The sequence below is a fragment of the Cetorhinus maximus genome, chromosome 17, assembly GCF_964194155.1.
Source record: "Cetorhinus maximus chromosome 17, sCetMax3.hap1.1, whole genome shotgun sequence".
Taxonomy (NCBI): domain Eukaryota; kingdom Metazoa; phylum Chordata; class Chondrichthyes; order Lamniformes; family Cetorhinidae; genus Cetorhinus; species Cetorhinus maximus.
Genome location: NC_135895.1, coordinates 32,560,376 through 32,583,805, shown reverse-complemented (window position 1 = coordinate 32,583,805; position 23,430 = coordinate 32,560,376). Strand labels below are relative to the sequence as shown.

Sequence of the window (23,430 nt, the reverse complement as noted above, 5' to 3'; positions counted from 1 at the left end):
AAATTTAGTTGTGGAAAAATCTAGTAATGAGTAAATTTCTCTGGAGAAAGCAGGGGGAAGTGATGTGAGAATAGAATAATTTAATTGAGTAAAGTAACTCTTTCCAGTGACATTAACCAGGAGGTTACAGATTTAAAAGATAGTGGGCAAAAAAAAACCAGAGGCAAGATAAGTACAACATACAAAATAAAACACATCATATTGCTAAAGGTTAATTGAAGCAGATAGCATATTTTTCTCCCCAGTATTTATCCAGAGTTCTAGGGAAAGGACAGGAGTGGGATTAATTGGAAAGTTCTCTTCACACAAACAGCAAGGAGTAAAATGGCTTTTGTGCTATATCCATTTATATTTCTCTACCGCTAACCAGAAACTAGTGCACAAAAACACAAAAAACAGACAGGCTAGCTGGATTGTCAAATTATTTTTTTTAAAGAACTAACACTAGATGCTTTCCCCTTTCCCATGAAGGTCAACCAAAAACCCCATACATGTCAGGATTTTCTCCTTTGCTGATCCCTAGCCCATACTTGCTTTTTCACTCAGCCACAAAAGCACCGAAGCAGAAAATCAGAACCTTCATTTTCAGCCATTAATTTTTTAAAAAATGTTCAAGAACAAATTACATCCTTCAAGTTGGGTGCAGTCTATGCTTTGAAACTTCTCATGCACTTCTACTCCATTGGTATGAAAGGACACGTGTTGGTTTAAGGAAGTTTTATTTTGATTAAAAAAAAACTTACAACCCCTTTTTACAGAATTGAATTGAATTCCATCCTTAAAAACAATGAAATAAATAATAAATACAAAAATAAATAGGCTCATTCAATACTTGCAGAAACATAAATAGAACCAGATTTATTAAATACTGAGGAATCTAGAGACCTCACTAGAGGTGTAGATAAATACAGGAATGAGCTGAACATTGATTCAAGTCTTTGTACCGCATCTTTGTCAAAATGCAATTTTCTTTGTGCCACTTTTCCCACTGTCCCTGAACCTGATAAATAAAGAAACAATAAAGTCTAATTTAACCCATTTCTAGGCACACCCCATTGGTTTAAAAAAAAAATGAACCACGTTCAGCAGATCAGGCCAAAAACATTAGAAAGGTGGTCTTGCTTCGCCCAAGTAACTCTCCTCCACCCCCCAGTTTATGCAACAAGCACAGAAGTTCCAAGTCCATGAAGTAGCTGAGATACTAAACAGCCCATCTACAGATACATTTTAGACAGTTGAGTTGATCAATGTTTAGTATCTGATGTGGCAATGTGGTTCCATGGTTTGGCTACCCCAAGACGCTGCACACAAAAGCTCAGTGGAGGAATGTCATCTAGTATCACAAGTTTACCTTAATGAGACTGTACGCTGAACATTCTATATTGGGATAGAGCCATCAGCTGACCATTGCTGTAAAATCAAACTGGCCAAGCTTGCTCCAGTGCCCCACAAAAGGCACTTGGATCTCACCACTGAGGGACAACAAACTGCTGTTTCCAATTATTTACAAGTCTGCAAGAGGCAGTGGAGAAGTTTTGTGCAGAAACCACCATAAATATTGGCCATTATGATTGCATCAAACCAGGATTGCGATTTAGACCCTAGCTTTGAGCATTATTTCAAATCAATCATTGCCAAGTTGAGGTGCATAGGATTGGCATTAAGCTGGAAGAGTTTGCTTTGAAAAAAAAGTGCTTGTGACACCGGAGGTGACATTGATCCACTCAAGTCAATCAATATCCTGGTTGAATGAATTAAGTGGACTGTCCATTTGTCTTGTGCCCCACCTGCAATAAACCACGTGTCAATCCTGATCATGTTTTCTCAAAGCAGGTTTACAGTTTGACCCAAGTCAGCCAGTAAACTGTTCCAGTTTGAGATGATAGTTATTGCCTTGGAATGACACATTTTGCTATTAAGATGGGGAAACATTTTTCTTAAAGTAAAATAGTTGAAAATGTACTTTATATCTTCACTCTTGACAAAGGCAGCCCAGAGTCTCTTTTTTAAAAAAGAGAAGCCTGCCTTGTGACAGTAAGTGGGAGCCATCACAAGATTTGCTTTCCATGGCCAATAATCGGATGATCATTAACTTAGTGGCACTGGAGTAGCAGCTTTAAGTTTTCTTGTTCCAGGGTAGTAATTAGGAAGCCATCCTCATCTCATCACTGCCCACTGAAATCACTCTTCACAAACCCTCAAGCATTGAGGGAGTGGAGAACCAAACAAAAATAGCTTCAATAACAGTTAAGTTGTGCACACACATCATTCGCATTACAGTAGTGACATTTAAACAGATGCAAGATTATAAACCACCAATAGTGACTTTAGATTCCACTCCTCCCTCCAAGTAACAGCAGCTAATTGTTGCCAGGCACTGGCCAGTCAGATAATACTCATAGCAGATAGTTCAGTATCTTGCACACTGTAAAACTCCATAGCAGAAGTAATGTTAATACTTTGTGTCCCTCTTCAAGAGGTTTTTGATTCATATTCAAGAGTCTGCCTTCTGCTGCTGTAACAGTTTCAGTGTATATGTCAGACGATTGTAGAGTTCTTGTGAACAGCCCAGTTCCATTATGGTGCTCAGTTTGTATGTGTAGGCAAAACGATCCTTGTTGATGTATGTAAGCAGGTAAGAACGGTCTGCTTTGCATAGAATGAGCTTTGTGTGATCATGATAAAAGTTAACCTGATGAGGTAAGGGGGAAAAATTTAGTATATGAACATTTAAACAAAAATGTACAAGTAATTACATGATATTAATGCTGGGTGAGTGGAAATTTTACCAGAAGTTGCACATGTTAGACAGATTAGCTTTGTGCCCTCTATTTCAAAATAGGACCTGGAAGGCACCATACCAGGAACAGATTCATTTTACGCATTCTCAACAGAACATTTCGTTACTGAAGTTTATTGGACTTATCTATAACTATTAGAAATGAATGTTTCAGAACCCTATGGCCTTCTTGCTCCAGCAGTTTAACCAAAGCTAGAAGAAACAATGGCATATTGATGTCACTTTCATGATGCAAATTATGTGCTTGATGGCAAATTATGCCCAGGATAAGTAGAATTGGACAAGGTAATGGCAGCAGACAGCTGATAATTAAAATAGATTAACCATTTTAAAATTAGAAAGAAGCAGTTTACCTGTAAAGTGCCATTGCTGAACAGCATCAATAGGGAATGATCAGTTTTAACCCACTGCAACAGGAATAAAGATGGATCATGGCAATCTTCAAGGAATGTCCTGGGCAAATCACCTCCCTGCAGAAAAAACAATTGAGGCTTTAAAATTCTAACCTGCAAACTGTAAAAGAAACTGTTTACCGCATTGAGATTTAATTCTAGTGCTTGTAAATATATTTAAACACAAGGCCACTTGGGAGGTCAATTATAACCAAACAAAGTGCCACAATGCCAGAATGGTGTCTTTAGGGAGGGACAAAACTATACATTCAATTACTGAAGAATTGTAGCTGCAATTTAAACCAATTGCCTTATCTCCTAAAAACTCATGCACTACAAAAAAAATGCAATACTAGTTGTCTGGATACAAAACTCTCAATGATAAAGATGTTACATAACTTACCTCCATCAAATTTTCCTCCATGTAGTTGGCAAAATACTGGACAATTGTCATCTGTTTCTCTAGCTGCTCCGGAATTGCAGAGGCAGAGAAGGAAAAATGCTGGTTGTTATTGAGGTAATAATACACATTCCTGTGAAAAGAATGAGGGAAAAAAAGGAAAGTTCAGTGCTTGGGAATCATGCTTTTTAAATAAAAAATTCTAGACATGGCAAATGTGACTTTACAAAGCAAAGTTGGAGAAAAAGTTTTGGTACAACAAAAAAAAAAGGTTCTTGAAATGGAAGGTCCCAGCAGCATGTCCAAAAGCCAACATTTGAGTGCATTAGGCTGGGTTATCTGCACATTGGTTGGATGGATATAGCTTATTTAGATCTCCTGTGTTGATATAAACTTCAGAATAGATGCGATGGAATCACAAGATTTTACCACTCACCTTCGGTCTGCAGAGAGGCTCATATGAGTTCCATCATTGAACAGGACACCAATACTGCGATTAGACAACTGGTAGCCAAAACCATATTTATTGGAGTAGTCAACCCATTTGGTGACCCACAAGAAGGGTTTGGACCTATGTAGGCTGTGTCCTACTGGGTTCTTTTTCACTGCAAAAGGAAAAAAAAGTAATTAATTTGATAGGTCTTCAGGCTAATAAAAAAAAAAAGAGTTGAGCAACAAGGTTTTACCCCAGAAGATTTCAGTTTTGGTTTAGTAGTATTACTTGCCATAAAGACATTTAGGTCAAGGGTTCAAGCCACAATTTAGCACTAATCTAGGCTGGCAGTTCCGAGGATGCAATACAGCACTGTCAAGGAGGTGCCATTAAATAAAGTCTGCTCTTTAAAAAAGGGGGTGTAAAAATATGCAAAAACAAAAGCAATTATTTGAATAAGAGCAAGCCAACTTTTCCTGGTGTCCTGACAAACATTTATTCCTCAACCAACTTCACTTAAACCAGATTATACTACTGTTGGTGTCTTGACATGTGCAATTAGCTATCATATTTGCCTCTAGTGACTACTGTCCAAAACTACCTCATTGGGATGTCATGTAAAAGCAAACTCTTTCCTTTCTAGAAGGCAGCATTACAAAGCTTTGTTTGTCACCCCACAAGCTAAACATACACAAATAGAAAAAGCCAGTGCAAAATTTTAAGAGGCGATTTTGGTGGTGAAAAATATGAAACAAACCTAATTGGATTTAAGAGGCTATGAGAATTGCTTAAAAAAAAACGAAGCTTTCATCTTGCACTCATTGGTATTTTCTTACAAATTGTCCTAATGTCAGGGAAAACACATTTACCGTATGAGAAGAGTGATGGTTGGCACGTGGACTCTGATTGGTAGAGGTCTTGCCATGGAGAATGCACCAGTTGATGCCTGACCTAGTCTACCTCAGATTACCCTGCATGGACTGTAGCCAACCAGCCAGTGTTTGCAAAACTCTGACCAACATTATATTCAATGATTGGACAACATTTGCTAATTAATTCTCAGTGCTTAGAATTACACAAGCAACAATTTGTCAGTTGGGCTCTGTGGCATGCACAAGGTACATTCCACACATAAATTTATGTTCTTTACAGATAGAACATATACTTTGCACCTGTTTCAGCTAAACAAAATTAGTGACAGCCATTTGCTGTTTATTCCCCAGGGCAATGTCTTGACCAGAGTCAAGCAGCCTGGTTTAAATTCTCAAAAAAAAAAAATGCTTGGCAGTTAACTGTCAGTCACCATCAACTAATGCCTCTACTAGAGCCCACTTGCCAACCAATCAGCACTCTTCACATTTATATTGTTTCTCCTGATATTGATGTTTTCTTGCAAATTGTCCTGATAAGTGCAAGATGAAAAACTTTTGACAAAAAAGACTCAAATTTTAATTCCACTGGACAAACCACTTTATTTTTAATGTGGAGTAAACTCAATTCTAAATAAGATATGAAAATTTACCTGATGGCATGGCTGAAAGACAGCTTTTGAGAACATGGGTAGCAGCATCTGCCATTTGCTGAGCTATGGGTCCCTCTTCAGCAGCTGTAAAATGATAAAAGTACATTAGCATTCAGCAATAGCCAGGATATTATTTCATCCATTGAGTGTAGCTGGCAGCCAAGTCCTTGCTAGATATTAGGGCATGTTTGGCAAGCTATGACATTCTGCATACAAATGGTGCATTTTGCTGAGACCATTAAATTAGACAGCTGACTCAATCTTGGAACGTTGATTATCAAGCCGAGGATCACTTGATTAAGCTTAAAACTAGTACTAAGTTCAACGAAACTTAAAATTCCCAGCTTTGCTAGCATCAACCCCGATTATAGGGCACACTTTACTATATTGAGGCCCCATAAAAGGAGGTCAAGACAACATAAACAATTCTCCATTTACACTATTTCTCACTTCACTCGTGGATGGGTAAAGAGGAGAAAAGCACTAACCCGATAAGATAACAGGACAAAACCATTAAGCAGGTTCACAGAACATACAGCACAGAAACAGGCTATTTGGTCCAACTGGTCTATGTCAGCATTTATGCTCAGTTTGATCCCAACATCAATAGGCAAGAACATTTAGCTATACCACACTTGCTCTTTCATAAGAAAAAGAGGACCAACTCACTTTCACAGTTGGCACCAGCTGGTTCAGTGGTAGATTTTTGTGATCCTTCTTCTGCGGTTTCCTTAGGAAAGGAGTTTGCAGTTTGACCAGTAGGAAATGTACACTAAAAAGAGTAGACACATAATTAGTATATATCAAAAAGAAAAGCTCTTTTCATGATAACATTAGAGGGCCAAATGACTCACTTGTAAAAGTCAATTAATTCTGTTACACTGCTACTTTGTTTCCATTCTGGAATTTAATTTCTAAAGCTAGGGACAGCATCTCAGCCTGAAAAATTAACCAAATAAATTCTTGCAGAAACTAAAGTATACCTGATTACGGGCTTTATGCAAGAGCAGGAAACAAATTGCTTGCAACAGTGATCATCAGCACCTAAATAGGTTAAGTGCGCATACAGGAAGGTTCCAACATAAGAGGAACGCATTTCCTTCATCTCATTTTGCATATAAAAGTTAATTTTCTATGAGTCATTCTGACCTCAAGAACAACAATTAGCATTAATGTTTACAGGCTCATAACTGCATTTAACATTTGCCATTGTGACTATGCAGCATGCTTTAAAAAAAGGAAATACTGTTGCAAGTACATCCAGCAATTTGTTTTCTCCCCCCCACCCAATTCAGACATGAAAAGATGCTAGGGTGCCCCAAAATTGGATTTCTTGCTTTTGAATAGAAACAAAAAGATTTATTAAAAATATACTAAACCAAACTTCAAAGTTAATTTTAATTATGCTTGCAGCCATTTACTGGGAGATTTATGCAGTGTATGAAGGTTTCTCATGCATTTCAGATCTTTATGGGATTACACTTCTGAAGGTGGCACTGAAAGAAAATACTTAATCTGGTCATTTCTACCTCTGTTGCATTTTCAGTTTTATAGCTCGTCTGTCTGTGGATGGAGGTCTTCACAAGATCTGCAGCAAGCTTGGAAATATCATCCTTCTCCACGCAGATGGTTTTAGTATCTGCAACCCAGACACAAATCTTGATTAAAATAAAATACAGTCATGTCAGACTTATTTACCTCAGATTGCAAGAGATATTGGTGGGTGGAACATTACTCTCTGCTTAGAATCTGAAGCCAAGCCAAAATGCTGGCGGAAGGCACAAGATTCACTAGATATCAGCAGAAACTGTGGTAACAGATCCTCTCCATCCCCAGTGATAAAACATCTCCACATTGGAAACAAATGCCATGACAATATTTACATTTTGAATAATACTGCCTGCAAAAAAAAAACCTCCAAAAAGCTGCAAATTATAAAAGCTTAACTGACAAAGTTTACGCAGTGCAGATTAGGAAATCTTGAGTTTTGGTACTTTGTTACTGGACATTTATTTAGGTTATATGCATGTAGTAGGAGAAGAGGCAGAAGAGTGTCATTTTTTAAATTCATTCTTGGGGATGTGGGAGTCACTGGCCAGGCCAGCATCTATTGCCCATCCCTAATTGCCCTTGTTTAGAGGGCATTGAAGAGTGTGAAGAGTCAACCACATTGCCACATGTAGGCCAGACCAGGTAAGGACAGCAAATTCCTTCTCTAAAGGAAGGAAAGGACACTAGTGAACCAGATGGGTTTTTATGATAATTGGCAATGTTTTCATGGTCATCTTTAGACTTGTAATTACAGATTATTTATTGAATTCAAATTCCACCATCTGCTGTGGTTGGATACGAACCCAGGTCCCCAGACCATTACCCTGGGTCTCTGGATTATCAATCTAGCGACAATACCACTACGCCACTGCCTCTCCTAAAGAACCTACAAAAGATTCCATTTAAAACAACAGCTGAGCCATCTAAAGCATTTAAGCAAATTGATGCTAGAGACAGTCAAAAAGAATTTGTTCTGTGCTGTAGCCACACCACTTCCTTCTATTACTTAATCTCATACCTTGCAGTATATTAATAGTTTAAAAACTGTAGCTTTAAAATTACCCAGATATTGAAGCACATTAACATGTCCACATCACTAACCTTTTGAGTTCTTTTTCCTAAAGAAAGCCTCTGTAAACTTTTTGAAGAAGTTTTTGGTGGGTATTGGGCTATTCAGTTCTGGAACCATTAGGCAGCTGCTTGGGTGGAGCACATCAGGTATAAAGCCCTGAACAAGAGGGGAAATTAAAATTGAGAGATCCCTCACTTCTAAGTAGACACTTCACGTAAACAATTACATTCCAAAAATCATTTAAACAAAAGCAGAGCTGAATATTCTAGCTAGATTAAAATGTTGAGATTTGAAATAATGTTTACACACTTGGATAACCCTAGGCCCTTTTTTGGAATTAGCTCATTTGAATCATTATTGTAATACTCAAATATTTACAGAATAGTTCAAGGGTATCATCTGTTTGAACTGTAGATAGTTTCAGGTAAATTAGTGGCAGACTTCACTGATGCTATTTGCTTTGCAGGTCAAGACTTCACTTTTACTTCCCACCCATCACATCTCCACAGTCATTCATCTTGACCAAGGCAATTTTTTCCCCATATCACCAATGATTTAGAAATACCTCAATTCAGGGGTAGAGAGAAGGGTTGCAAGGTAATTATTGAAAAATGCTCAAGGACTGTATAGACTAGTTTAAAAAACTTCCATTATATGCCAGCACCACTTCTGGAGTCTGTGCTGGAACCAGGGCATGATGATTTCAGAAATAGGTCTCTTCCCCTCCTCATGCTTTAACATAGGATTATCCCAATTTCAGAAGCATCCTTACTTTTGTGAAAAAGTCATGGTTCATAATTTCATCCAGAGTAGGCCGTTGTTCTGGATTCTTCTTCAGGATGCTACCAACAAGATCCTTTGCAGCGACTGAAAACGATGATGGCATGGTGTACTCAACTGCTCGAATACATCTGTAGGTGTCTTTAAGGTCAGAGGTCTCAAACGGTGGCCGGCCAAACAACATGGTGTACCTACAATGAGAAAACTATTTCTTATCCCTAGCATATTTAATGTATTCTTATAGCAATATCCTCAGATTTAAAAAATGTAAAGCTGACTCTAGGAAAAAATCTTTACTAAACGAGTAACTCCTTACAAGCTGTAGTATAAGTGAGGTCTTCATTCCATTTTAAGTGAATTTGAATCATGAAATGTCTAGTTTTGCTTCTCTAGTATTGGAATTATTCAGGAACTTTCAGATATATAGGTTTCCATAAAGTGATCTCGATCATTCCTCCAGATGACAGGGGAAGGAACAAGCTCTCAGCCTTCATTACTAAACACCATGGATCCAAGGTAGAGCACTATTGGCTGGATTACAAAATGAGAGATTCCTTTCTGCTATGGAAGGCAGTGAGGAACAAAGGAGGGATATTGCAGAGCTTTTGCACACTGAACTATGGGGCAGACTGTTGACTGCATCAGCCCGAATTCAGATGCTGAAGGCTCTGCTAAAATCCTCAAGGAACAGATTACTGAAAGCAAACAGGGAGGATCCTTGAAGGTTCACACACTTCTTGGATGTGTTTTTAAAAACAGTCAACATTACCACTAACTGAACTTTAATGTCAGCATTACAGACAGGAAGTAGTGGTTTGGCTGTTAATGCAAATAAACCTCACGCCTGCTCAAAATTGATCAACATCTTTGTTAAAAATAGTCTCAATTATCCGCAGTGGTTTGCCACTTTTCCATAGCTTCTAATTGCTGTACAAATAAAAAAAGAACTTACATTACACAACCCAAAGACCAGATGTCAGCCTCAGGACCATGACCTTGTTTGTTTAGTACTTCAGGTGCCAGATAGTTTGGGGTACCACAGATAGTCCTGAAAAATTATTTAAGACAGAATATTACAAAAAGCAGTTCTCTAACTGGTATAGGAGTAGCTCAAGTCTTGCTGAACAAGCCATCAAAATCCTAAATCAAGCAAAGCCAGTTAAAATTGCTACTTCTATGCAAGTTTGAGAATTTGTTTAAAAAGCCTAAATAAAAACACTGACACCCAGCATTTACCATTTCTAGATCAAAGAACACAGTCACATTCAAGGTCAGTGCATAATCCACCTTAAACTGCAATAGTAGATCCAGAACCCAACTGCATGCACTTGTTTTACAATTTACCACAGCAGCTCCTGCACACTAATTGTATATCTACAATTAGTGCAATCTTACCCTCTTTTCTATCCCTCCCACCCAGCCCCAAACTTGTACTGGATGTAAAGCCTGATTCTGTCACTAACAATATGACAACCCTGTACAACACAACCCCCACATGGTGCATTTATACAAACAAAAATTACACACCTTTTCCTCTGGTCAACCGGTAGAAGCTTAGTTGCCAAGCCAAAGTCTCCAACTTTCACTTCCATGTTGTCATTAACAAAGAAATTACCTACAGGAGGTGCAAAATAAAATGGTTTTAACAAAATGTGCAGTCACTTAAATTACTTTCATACTTAGCAGGTGGAGTGTCCACCAGGATCTGACCTAATTGAAGTCAAATTAGACCTCTTCAGGAGACACACAATTAGATATTTGTATTAGCAAGAGAGACACAACGTGTTGATTCGAGGATGCAAAATGTACTGGCTAGTCTTTGAAGTGAGCCCATTCCGAGGAAGAATTAATTCCCAACTAAAGTACAGTTCTACAGAACTTCACCTCACCCTAACTGCTTGAGCTTAGATGGCAATCATTGGCAACTGACATCTCCCCAGAACTGAGGTGGAATGAAGCAGTCTAAACATACAAGTTTACCCCAATATTCACAGATGTATGCTTCTATCAGGCCAATTTTCCCCTCCCTAAACCAGAGGCGTTAAAAATAATATTCTTAGCCTCAAGTCTTCAGAGAACTTGGGCCTGTGACTTTGAGATAAATGGCCCACAAGTAATTTCTGGACACACTTTGATTATACAAACCTAGCTTGAGGTCTCTATGAAGGATATCCCGAGCATGGAGGTACTTGAGGCCCAAGATAATCTGTCTGAGGTAATACCGTACTTCTGGTTCTGTTAATGTTCTTCTTGCTTTCAATATATGTGCTAATGACTGAAAAACAACAAGGATTGCTAAGAAAGTTGCACAGATTGTTATTTTATTTGAACTTTATAGTCAAAATAGCAGAGACCCAAGATATAACAAACATTTGGTTGAGTTTAAGTTGCTACATTAGATTTATCCTTGTCCTTTATTCTCAATCCCCTTTTTATTGAATAGTTAATTCACTCAGCAATGTGTGGCATCCAAAAGACTCCAGACTTGTGGGCAATTCTAAACTTTAAAGATGATTGCACAATTGATTCAGGGATTCCAAACTTTTGAACACTTGAGGAATTGGCAAACACATGGTATAACTAATAGGTTGTTCGCACGTTAGCACAAATTTCTACTCACCTTGTGACTGCAATGCTCTAGAAAGATATAAATATTTTCATCATCTTCAAAGTTATGGTAGAATTTCACAATGTGTTTATTGGACAGGGATTTGTGGAGTTCAATTTCCTTCTCAATCTGTAAAAAAAGTGGAAAATAAACAAGGTAATTCCAGGTTCCCACAGATATAACCCCAGCTCATTGCAATGTCCCACATCATGTGCCACCTTCCAACACCAGGCAACAACCAGGTTCCATCTGGGATTCATAATCATGCTACACAAAAGGTGCACTGGCCTCTGGTAATGAGGCTCACCTGAACTTCTCCAATACTACCAGAAAAAAAAACAAGCTTCTACAGCTATTTGTAATTCTCAAGAATAGGTACAGCTTTATTAAAATCACAAGTATTTCTTGACAAAGTACATTAAGATGGATAATAGGATTATGACTTGGGCAAAGTTCTTACCTTATCTTTCTGGTGCGGTTTTGACACTCTGGAATGTGGAATAACTTTAACTGCATATATTCTGTTATTGGAGAGATCAACCATTTCATAGCATCTTGCAAAGCCACCCTAAGAAGAAAACCAACAGGAGTGTAAGATTGCAAATCCAGTCCCAACCTTTCTACATCTCAATTGACAAACACTCCCACCCTCACCTCTAATAAGCATGTAGAAGAACAAACATGTCACCATGTTTCAGTGCTATTGAATAAACCATAAAAAATTGCATTGCAGCACAACATTAGGTTCTACAGAATGATGCAGCTAGATGTATCAAATGAAGCTACCATTATGACCATGTTCCTTAACCCATCTATTCTGATGTGAATTGGTTGACCAAGTTTCTACCATATAGATAGGTTGGATTACATATCTACTTTGAGATAGCTTCAGAAGTTTTAAAAGCTTGTTCATATTGGACACAAGTCATTTGTGCAAATATTTAAAGCTGTGAACTATTCATAATTAAACTATCGGGTAACCTGCTTTTAGGATGTAGAACTATTCCAAGGAATTACACAGAAGACATTCCCCCAGCCCCCTTAACCTATACAACCACATGCAACAATACTTCCAAATATCCCTGGCAGAGAAGGAAACTTTCCAAGTGCAACACAAAAAGTGTTTGCAATTGTTTAGATTGACATTGTAAAGTGTGCGAGAGAACGGTGAGTATACGTCAGAAAATGATTTGCCCTTCATGCCCAACTTGGCAAGCCCAAAAAAATGTAGCTTCCAATATTCAACGCTTGCATACACATTTAACAAAGCAAGGGCACATTGCTGCTGCCTAAATTAAGTGCATACAAGTTCTTGCTGCATTGTTGTCATGAACTTATCTGCACTTTCCCCATTCTATGAATGCATAGAGATGCAGCTTGCATAGGGACTTGACTCATGCAACCTGGAACAAAGCGAGCTGCAACTGTGCCATCCTTTCAGGAGGCATTTTTGTTTTTGTCCAGCAGATAGATTTATCATCATCACAAGAACAACATGGAATACACCACTAACAGCACTCTGCCAGCCTCATGGTTTGGAACATGCCTGTCACTCCCAAAGTTCACCAGGTGGCCCACAGAGCAAACCTAGGTAGAAAACATTGGCAATATTCAGAGAGTCAGACAGCCCTTAATCACCAGACAATGGACATTTCAGGTATACTGCCAAGTTTTGAGGGCAGATTAACCTGAAATGTCAACTTTTGGTTTATCATATAAGTTACTGCTTTGCCAACATTCTCCGATTTTCATTTCTTTTTCCAGCATCTGCAAATTGTTGCTGTTGGTTCATGCAGATTTGCATAGATTCCTCCAGGAAACTTGTTCCAAAACATTTTGAAACCTCAACAACTTTCATCTGTATAGCGCCTTTAATATAGTAAAACATCCCAAGGTGTTTCACATGTACTTAAATCAGACGAGCCCTCTCCCACCTTTGGTGGCTGGATTTTAAAAAAAATAGAAAAATTCCATGTGCAGAGGTACGAGTTATTTCGAAACCAAGCAATGTCGACACCCCAATTCAAACGGAACAGATTTTCTGATAACTCTCCCGAGCACCAACTTAGGACGTTAACTTTATAGGTCCTATACAAATGCAAGTCACCGGTGACATAAATCACCAAACTCGAGTTGAATGCATTTAGATAAAGGAAATCGCTAAAACTATTAAGCAGGCCTGCTATATTTGACCTGAACGAAAGCGATGAGTCCAATTCTCCTGCTAGGATATTTGAGTCTCCCCTTCAAGATTGAAGTGGTTGGAAGGGGGGGGGGGGGGTTTCCGCTTCCAGTGGCAGGAATTCGGCACACGTGGCAGTATGAACTCGCTGGAAGAGATATAATTATAGGGCCTTGGGCGTCAGGGTTTTAAAAATATATATATAATGACCAACCGCATTTTCACATGGATTTTTTAAAAATTCCCAACTCAGTAGCTCACAATTCCCCCACCCCCTCCTAGAGATCATTTACATGGGAGTCCTGAGATCATGCGGAACCTCCAGCAATGATTCAGAACATTCGCCGCCCCACCAGAATGAGATAACTCGCCTTGTATCTTAAAGCCTAACCACTCACCCCAACCGCTGGAGGGTCCTTCATCCCAGCTCTCCGCCCCTTACCAATGCACTCGTCCATAACGAGGATTTACCGATAGCTTAGGCTCAGTGTTTGTCCATTGAGAAAACAACCCTACCCCCCCCGGGAGTAGTTAAAAGACAATCTGGAACATAAGCTCCGATTGCTGGTAATTATTTATAAGTTTCGACCGAGTTATTTATTCAGCCTGCCCATAACAATTTCACGTGAAAACCCCACCGCCAACCTACATTCACACCTGGCTGTTGGCTCATGACACTTTAGGAAGTGGCTTAATTGCTATGGACGACTCGCTAACTAGCAATGGTTAGAAAAAAATAAAGTTTAAAAAATGACTCAAAAAAATATATCAGGGACTCGAGACAGAATCTGCATTTTCTTAGTGTCGGTTTGGACACCCAAATCCGAGGCGTGTGTTCTTTGCACCGACATTGCAGCTTTCAACAAACTATAATACATTTTAAAAACAGGATTAGCACCCATTTCCTTTAAAATTGTTTAAAAATAAATCTTTAAACAACATATAAACGATTTAGCAGACACAAGGTCACAAATGAACCTTTAAAGTAGAAAAAGCCCTCATTAAACCTCCGCTCTACAGGTAACTATCATCTCATTTGCAATCCAAGCACGGATTAAGACAATTAAATGAACAGTTATCAGAAATGAGCGAGGGCTGCTCACAAATCGAACAGAACCAGTAAATTTTCAACCTCCCGGCAGAATAAAGAATCGAAGAAATCCCTGCACTGCAAGCAGCTCAGCCCCAGCCTTTTTGACTGTTGATGCTTTCTAGCACAAACTATACCTTTCCGAGCAGCCGCCCTCGACAGTAACATTTGCCGGTCTTGGGAGCTGTAACCATCCGGCACAAATCAGTCCTCTCCCGGGCAACTTTAGGGTGCGGGCAGCCACCACTCGGAGCTTTCTGAGCTTCCGAACTCATTCTGTAAATGACTGTAATACGATATTAAAAAAATCCCAACACCGCCAGCCGGTCGCTCCGCACGCCTGATACCAAGCTCTATTCACAATGCGATCAGACACGTGGGCAGGGAATCCCTGCCGCCACTTTATAGTGTTATACTTCGCTCCGTGACGTCACAAAGGCAGGATACCCCCCCTTTAGGGCGGGGCGTAAACTTCAGCCGGCGCTCGGATTGGTTCCCCCTTGCACCTCGCCCGCCTGTAAAAGCAGCTGCCGGCTGCGTCGCTGTCTGGTCAATGTGGTTTGTGTTAGTGCTGGCATGTCGCTAGGCAAACATCCGGCAAATGGAACATCATGAAGTTTCCTTGTCCCGCCCAGGGCAGGGAAATGGATTGTATGCTAGATTATTCACCGACACCATTCCAGCGCCACGCTATGTTAATCTTTTATGTCAGTCCAGTTGCTAGCCAAAATGATTTTTTCCCCCCCCCCCTCAATAATTGATGGGGCGCTCACGGTTTTCACTCCCTTCTCAATTTCCCGATCCTTGGGCAAACTAGAATGTCTCAGCCGGATCAGTGCCCAGAACGAAACACGTAGCATCGCAGCAATGTTATAAAGGTCAGGGAAGTCAAAATGCAACATTTTGTTTAGTATGTATTACCATCTCTGAGGTTGCGCAGGCAGGAGTAACTGACAAAGTGCACTTTGTTCGCTGTCCTCATGTGCAGGAGGTCTGAAAGCGGTTTTACATCAAGGGAGATAGCGGAGTAAACGGGAAAAAAAACGGGGCAGCGAACTAGAGATTGAACTTTAAGAGAAAATGTGGGACTTTTGAAAACGGTGGGGTGGTGGGGTGGGGGAGGAGAGGGGGGAGGAATGATAAAGCAGAGGGAACTTCCAGAAAGGATTAGTTGCTGATTGCGAAGCCACAACCGGTGGATCAGGAGCCCAGAAATAGCATTTTGTTAGAGGAATGGGTAATCCGAGAAATCATTTAATCCAGGTGGGAGTGGACGAATTGGAAACGGGGATGAGAGCTCTGTAGTGAAGTTGTTGAGCACATGTAGAAGTTGACCGTGGGAGGTCAGGGTGATGGGAATGAGGAGCTTGGTGTGAATGGAATTTTTCCTGACGTCTTCCTGCACGATGGCCGCTAAAGAAAGAAACGTTTGTTACAGCTGAAAAAAAAGTGCCCTGCTTGGGATGAGTTGGAACTTGTGGAAGATATCTGATGCAGGGACGCTAGATAGGAGAGCATATAAGATCATTTCCATACATTGGGGAGGGGGTTGCATTTTCATATATTTTACATAGTTTTCCCAATTTCTCCCATTTTCACATTCAGTGTTGACAACACTGAACAATGCTGGGATACAGTTCCATAAATGGCAACAACCCTGCTGTACGATCTTTCTTCATATCTTAGACTAGACAATGGTTGTTAGGAGACTATTCAACTGCAGGAGTCACACGCAATCCTTTCCTTACCAGATGTTCACTCACAAGCACTTCCAGAAAGATTCACTGGCCGGCAATTGTGGTGGGAAGCCAGACAGATTTCCCCTCGCCAGCCGAAGATTCTGAGGCCATCTTTGCGACCACATTTGAGATTAGCTGACTTCGTATCGCTCAGTACCACATACGGAATGTATCCAGCAACCAGCACAGACAGGAAATTGAAACGGAGATCTTCCAGGTCTTTATGGCTCACTTCCCAACCTAGCTAAGCAGTTAGGGACATTTTTTTTATATTCGTTCATGGGATGTGGGCGTCATTGACTAGGCCAGCATTTATTGCCCACCCCTAATTGCCCTTGTTTAGAGGGCACTTGGAGGAAGCTCTGAGTGTGGCAAAGGAGCAGAATGTACTCTGGGTGGGGGACTTCAATGTCCATCACCAAGAGTGGCTCGGTAGCAGCACTACTGACCTAGACTGGGTCTGCGGCAGGTGGTGAGAACAAGAGGGAAAAACATACTTGGCCTCATCCTCACCAACCTTCCTGCCGCAGATGCATCTGTCCATGACAGTATCGGTAGGAGTGACCACTGCACAGTCATTATGGAGATGTGTTGTGTGGCATTACCACTGTGCTAAATGGGATAGATTTCGAACAGATCTTAACTCAAGACTGGGCATCCATGAGGCACTGTGAGTCATCAGCAGCAGCAGAATTGTATACAACCACAATCTGTAACCTCATGGCCCAGCATATCCCCCAATCTACCATTACCATCAAGCCAGGGGATCAACCCTGGTTCAATGGAGAGTGCAGGAGTGCATGCCAGGAGCAGCAATAGGCATACCTAAAAATGAGGTGTCAACCTGGTGAAGCTATAACACAGGACTACTTGCATGCCAAACAGCATAAGCAGCAAGTGATAGACAGAGCTAAGTGAACCCACAACCAATGGATCAGATCTAAGCTCTGCAGTCCTGCCACATCCAGTCATGAATGGTGGCGGACAATTAAACAACTCATTGGAGGAGGAGGCTTCACAAATATCCCCATCCTTAATGATGGAGGAGTCCAGCACATCAGTGCAAAAGATAAGGCTGAAGCATTTGCAACAAACTTCAGCCAGAAGTGCCATGTGAATGATCCATCTCGATCCCCAGCATCACAGATGCCAGCCTTCAGCCAATTCAATTCACTCCACGTGATATCAAGAAACAGCTGAAGGCACTGGATACTGCAAAGGTTATAGGCCCTGACAATATTCCCGCAATAGTACTGAAGACTTGTGCTCCAGAACTTGCTGCACCCCTAGCCAAGCTGTTCCTGTACAGCTACAACTGGTATCTACCCGGCTATGTGGCAAATTGCCCAGGTATGTCCTGTACACAAAAAGCAGGACAAATCCAACCCAGCCAATTACTGCCCCTTCAGTCTACTAATGATCATCGGTAAAGTAATGGAAGTGGTCATCAACAGTGCTATCAAGCGGCACTTGCTTAGCAATAACCTGCTCACTGACACCCAGTCTGGGTTCCGTTAGGGCCACTCAGCTCCTGAACTCATTACAGCCCTGGTTCAAACATGGACAAAAGACCTGAACTCCCGAGGTGAGGTGAGAGTGACTGCCCTTGACATCAAGGCTGCATTTGACCGAGTGTGGCATCAAGGAGCCCTAGCAAAGCTGGAGTCAATGGGAATCAGGGGGAAAACTCTCCACTGGTTGGAGTCATACCTAACACAAAGGAGGATTGTTGTTGTTGTTGGAGGTCAGTCATCTCAACTCCAGGATATTATTGCAGGAGTTCCTCGGGGTAGTGTCCTCAGCCCAACCATCTTCAGCTGCTTCATCAATGACCTTCCTTCCATCATAAGGTCGGAAGTGGGGATGTTCACTGATGATTGCATAATGTTCAGCACCTTTCACGACTCCTCAGATACTGAAGCAGTTCATGTCCAAATGCAGCAAGATCTGGACAATATCCAGTCTTGGGCTGACAAGTGGCAAGTAACACTTGCGCCACACAAGTGTCAGGTAATGGCCATCTCCAACAAGAGAGAATCCAACCATCACCCCGTGATGTTCAATGGCATTACCATCACTGAATCCCCTACTATCAACATCCTGGGGGTTACCATTGACCAGAAACTGAACTGGACTAGCCATATAAATACTGTGGCTAGGAATCGCGTGACAAGTAACTCACCTCCTGACCCCCACAAAGCCTGTCCACTATCTACAAGACATAAGTCAGGAATGTGATGGAATACTCCTCACTTGCCTAGATGAATGCAGCTCCAACAACACTGAAGAAGCTGAACACCGTCCAGGACAAAGCAGTCCACTTGATTGGCACCACATCCACAAACATTCACTCCCTCCACCACCGACGCACAGTAACAGCAGTGTGTACCATCTACAAAATGCATTGCAGGAATTCACCAAGGCTCCTTCAACAGCACATTCCAAAGCCACGACCACTACCATCTAGAAGGACAAGGACAGCAGATAGATGTTAATGCCACCACCTGATTGTTCCCCTCCAAGTCACTCATCATCCTGACTTGGAAATATATTGCCGTTCCTTCACTGTCGCTGGGTCAAAATCCTGGAACTCCCTCCCTAACAGCATTGTGGGTGTACTTACACCACATGGACTGCAGCAGTTCAAGAAGCCAACTTACCACCACCTTCTCAAGGTCAATTAGGGTTGGGCAATAAATGCTGGCCCAGCCAGTGAAGCCCACATCCCATGAATGCATAACAAAAAAATGGGTTTTTACTAAAATTGGCAATGGTTTCATGGTCATAATCAGACTCTTAATTCCAGATTTTTTAAAATCAAATTCAAATTCCACCATCTGCCATGGTGGGATTTGCCCCCAGGTCACCAGAGCATTACCCTGGGTCTTTGCTTTACCAATCAAGTGATAATACCACTACCTCCCCAAAGCAAATTCACTGCTGTAGTTAAGATGATGAATGGGCTCTCTTGATACCAAAAGCAATGCTATGTATCAGCTTGGCTCAGTTGGCAGCACTTCTTTCTTTGACTCAGATGGTCTTGAACTCCAGTCCCACTCCAGCATTTTACTACGTGGCCTAATCTGACAATTCAATGCTGCACTGAGGGAGTTTTGCATTGCTAGAATTTCCGTCCTTCAGATGATGCACTAAGTAGTTTCAGATGGGTGTAAAAAGCGCCTGTACTATTTGAAGAAAAATTCTGTTATCCTTAACTAATGCCAAGAAATGATTTATGGTCATTTATCTAATTTGTGCAATCTGCCTGTGTCCAAAATGGCTAAAATGTTTATTTTCTACATTAGAACAGCAAATGCATTTAAAGGGCAAATTTCTTGAAACACATGACAAAGTGCTACTTAAGTGCGATTTATTTCCTTAAGTAATAGCTGGTCCCTCCACATATTCAACCTCTCCCTCCACTCTATCGTTGCAGCTTTCCATTCTTTTCGCTGTCTTCTCCAAGCCTCCCAAGAGCTTCTCTTCCATTTGTTCCATCAAAGGCCTTCTTGGCTGTACTCTCAGAATTCTCTCCTGGAACACCTCTGCCACTCAACTTCCCAAGTTCCAGTTGTTAAGAGCTTTCTAAATGCCTATCTTTGGCCTCTGCTAACCCCTCCCACAAAGGCTCAGCATCTATTTGTTTTTTCCCTCTGGATTGCTTTGAGATCTATTCTGTAATCGAGACCTATCGGAACGCTATTTTTGATAGAGGCACTTGCGTAGCTCTGGAGTGCCCTCTTTTGGTTGCTATTTTTCTCCCTTCAGAAATTAAACCGTAACGTTAACATTTTACTTCTCAAGCACATTACAGTGGCAAATAAAATAAGTAAAAAAACAAGATCAAATGGTGACACAATTGCTTGGGTTCCATATGCTGTGCTATAGAGTTGTCAGATCATAGCCAGTGCCTATGATTTCCTACATGGCAAATTCATTCAGGTTATTGTGGTAATTGGACAGATACCCTGGTAACACTGTCAAGTAGAAAACATGTAGAATGGATATTGTATCAGAGGATTGCTACTTTATCTTAGTACGAATCTAAACTAAGAGAGTCACAATTGTTACGACCGGTCCCCCAATTTGATCCCGGGTGAGGTACCCCAAATTGTTATGCTCCCATGTGAGGAGGGATGAACTGGCTCCCTTTCTTTATTCAACCCCCTCGGTTGGTCACATCAAGGTTAATTTTAAAAGTATCCCTTCCCTCGTGGATACATTTTCCCAGTCCAAATGTATTTATGTTTTAAAAAGGAGCCAATTTAACCAGGCTGTCTTGAGTCAAAGAAAGAGTGAGTTTATTAGATGCTAAACATGAGAAAAAATAATAAAAATGCAACACACGCACACACAGATTAGAAATGAGAAACTGAGTCCAAAATTAAAGATATACCAAAGAGTCCTTTGGCTTGTCCGTGAGGAGTGGATGGTGAAACGTTGCAGCCTTAAGTTGGGGTAATTCCAGTAGCGCTGACTTTGGCAGTTGAGCGGTTGGTTTGGAGATTCTTGGTTCTGCAGTTTAGCTGAATGGAGCTGTCCTGTTTCCTTTTTGACTGTGGCTTTGCTGACCTGTGGCTCACTTCCAACAATCAGAGAGAAAGAGTTTTTTTTTTACCTGCAAGCACAGGGATGCCCAGTTGGTGTTCTCCAGCTGTGGCCCTCACAGCACACACACAACAGAACACCAGACTAGCACACAGAACTAGGGTTGCAGTTGGCTTTTTTAAAACCCCTTTTCTTGTGTATTCCTGGAAGGGAAAAAACAAACATGCCTTTCACCCAGATCTGTTTTCTTTTCAACTCAGTTCATGTTCACAGTCTAGGATATAACTCAACAGGAGGTGGTTTCAACTGAAATGGTAATCATTTCCATTATCTCCACAACCACAGGAAATTACAGTTCAATTTGCATTGTATCTTTTCCTTTCAAGTGCGTCTGTCTGAAGTAGGCCATGTCATACCTTTTAGGTGCAACATTCCATTCTCTCTGAATGAGTTGGTCAAGTAATCCACATAGGAATTTTCCAGCAAGTGGTTACCTTACAGTCTCAGCCGACTTTTGCTTGTATGTCTTTCTTTTAAAAAATCACATGTCTTTCTTAAAGGTTCAATCTATCCATACATCTGTCATAGGGAAAATGTAGAAGCTATTATTAAAGATATTGTAGCAGGGCACTTAGAAAAATTCAAGGCAATCAGGCAGTCAACCTGGTTTTGTAAAAGGGAAATCATGTTTACCCAATTTATTGGAGTTCTTTGAAGGAGTCACATGTGCTGTGGATAAAGAGAACTGGTGGATGTACTGTACTTAGATTTCTGAAAGCAATTGATAAAGTGCCACATCTAAGGTTATTGCAGAAAATAAAAGCTTGTGGTGCAGGGGTTAACATATTGGCATGGATAGAAGATTGGCTGGCTAACAGGAAGCAGAGAGTTGGGTCTTTTTCTGGTTTGCAGGATGTGACAACTGGTGTGCCACAGGGATCAGTGCTGGGACCTCAACATTTTACAATTTATATAAATTACTTGGATGAAGGGACCAAAGGAATGGTGGCTAAATTTGCCGATGACACAAAGATAGGTAGGAAAGTCAATTGTGAAGAGGATGTAGGGAGACTACAAGGTGACAGATAGGTTAAGTGAGTGGGCAAAGATCTGGCAAATGGAGTATAATGTGGGAAAATGTGAAATCGTTCATTTTGGCAGGAAGTATAAAAAAAGAAGCTTATTGTCTAAATGGTGAGAGATTGCAGAGCTCTGAGATTCAGAGGAATCTGGGTGTCCTAGTGCATGAATCACAAAGGATTAGTATGCAGGTACAGCAGGTAATTAGGAAAGCTAATAGAATGTTATCATTTATTGTGAGGGGAATTGATTACAAAAGTAGGGAGGTTATGCTTCAGTTGTGCAGGGCATTGGTGAGACCACGTCTGGAGTATTGTGTACAGTACTGGTCTCCTTATTTAAAGAAAGATATAAATACGTTAGAAGGAGTTCAGAGAAGGTTTGCTAGACTAATACCAGGAATGGGCGGACTGTCTTATGAGGAAAGGCTGGACAGGTTAGGCTTGTATCCACTGGAATTTAGAAGAGTAAGAGTTACTTAATTGAAACTTTTAAGATCCTGAGGGGTCTTGACAGGGTGGATGTGGAGAGGATGTTTCCTCATGTGGGAGAATCTAGAACTAGGATTCACTGTTTAAAAATAAGGGATTGCTCATTTAAGACCGAGATGAGGAGGATTTTTTTCTCTCAGAGGGTTGAGTCTTTGGAACTCTCTTCCTCAAAAGGCGGTGGAAGCAGAGTCTTTGAATATTTTTAAGGCAGAGCTAGATAGATTCTTGATTAACAAGGGGATGAAAGGTTATCGGGGGTAGGCAGGAATGTGGGGTTGAGGTCACAATCAGATCAGCCATGATCTTATTACATGGCGGAGCAGGCTCGAGGGGCCGAGTGGCCTACTCCTCCTAATTCGTATGTTCGCAGGTGGGTAATTCGGGGATAGGATCCGTGGTCATGACACAAGGGTGTAGGTTCAACGTCCCACCTCAGCGCAGAATTAAGCACAAAGCCTGGAGGTTCACATTTCAGTGTAGTGCTGAGGAAATGCTCTGCCTTCTCAGATAGATGTATAATGTCCCATCTTGAGGAGGAGGAGGAGGGGAATTGTTGTGGCCAACATTAAAACTCGACCACCACCAACAAAAACATTTTATTTCTCAGCTAAAATCAACAAAACAGATTATCTGGTTATTTCAGTTTATCATAGAAACATACAGCATAGAAGGAAGCTGTTCAGCCCTTTGTGCCTGTGCCCGCTGTGTGAAAAGAGCTGCCCAATTTGTTCCACATCCCTGC

At 40.9% G+C, this 23,430-nt stretch overlaps 1 protein-coding gene across 1 annotated transcript; it reads right to left on the bottom strand.

Moving 5' to 3' along the window:
• Positions 1-838: 838 nt before the first annotated feature.
• plk3 (polo-like kinase 3 (Drosophila)) lies at positions 839-15,202 on the bottom strand. The gene is made up of 15 exons (XM_078560946.1): positions 14,968-15,202; positions 12,019-12,126; positions 11,571-11,687; positions 11,096-11,225; positions 10,478-10,565; positions 9,903-9,998; positions 8,943-9,141; positions 8,200-8,326; positions 7,077-7,186; positions 6,217-6,319; positions 5,548-5,631; positions 4,029-4,197; positions 3,596-3,725; positions 3,154-3,270; positions 839-2,692 (listed from the first exon to the last, which is right to left on the bottom strand). Exons 1-15 carry the CDS (start codon positions 15,103-15,105, stop codon positions 2,495-2,497), a joined length of 1,914 nt encoding a protein of 637 aa, XP_078417072.1. The 5' UTR covers positions 15,106-15,202; the 3' UTR covers positions 839-2,494.
• Positions 15,203-23,430: the final 8,228 nt, after the last annotated feature.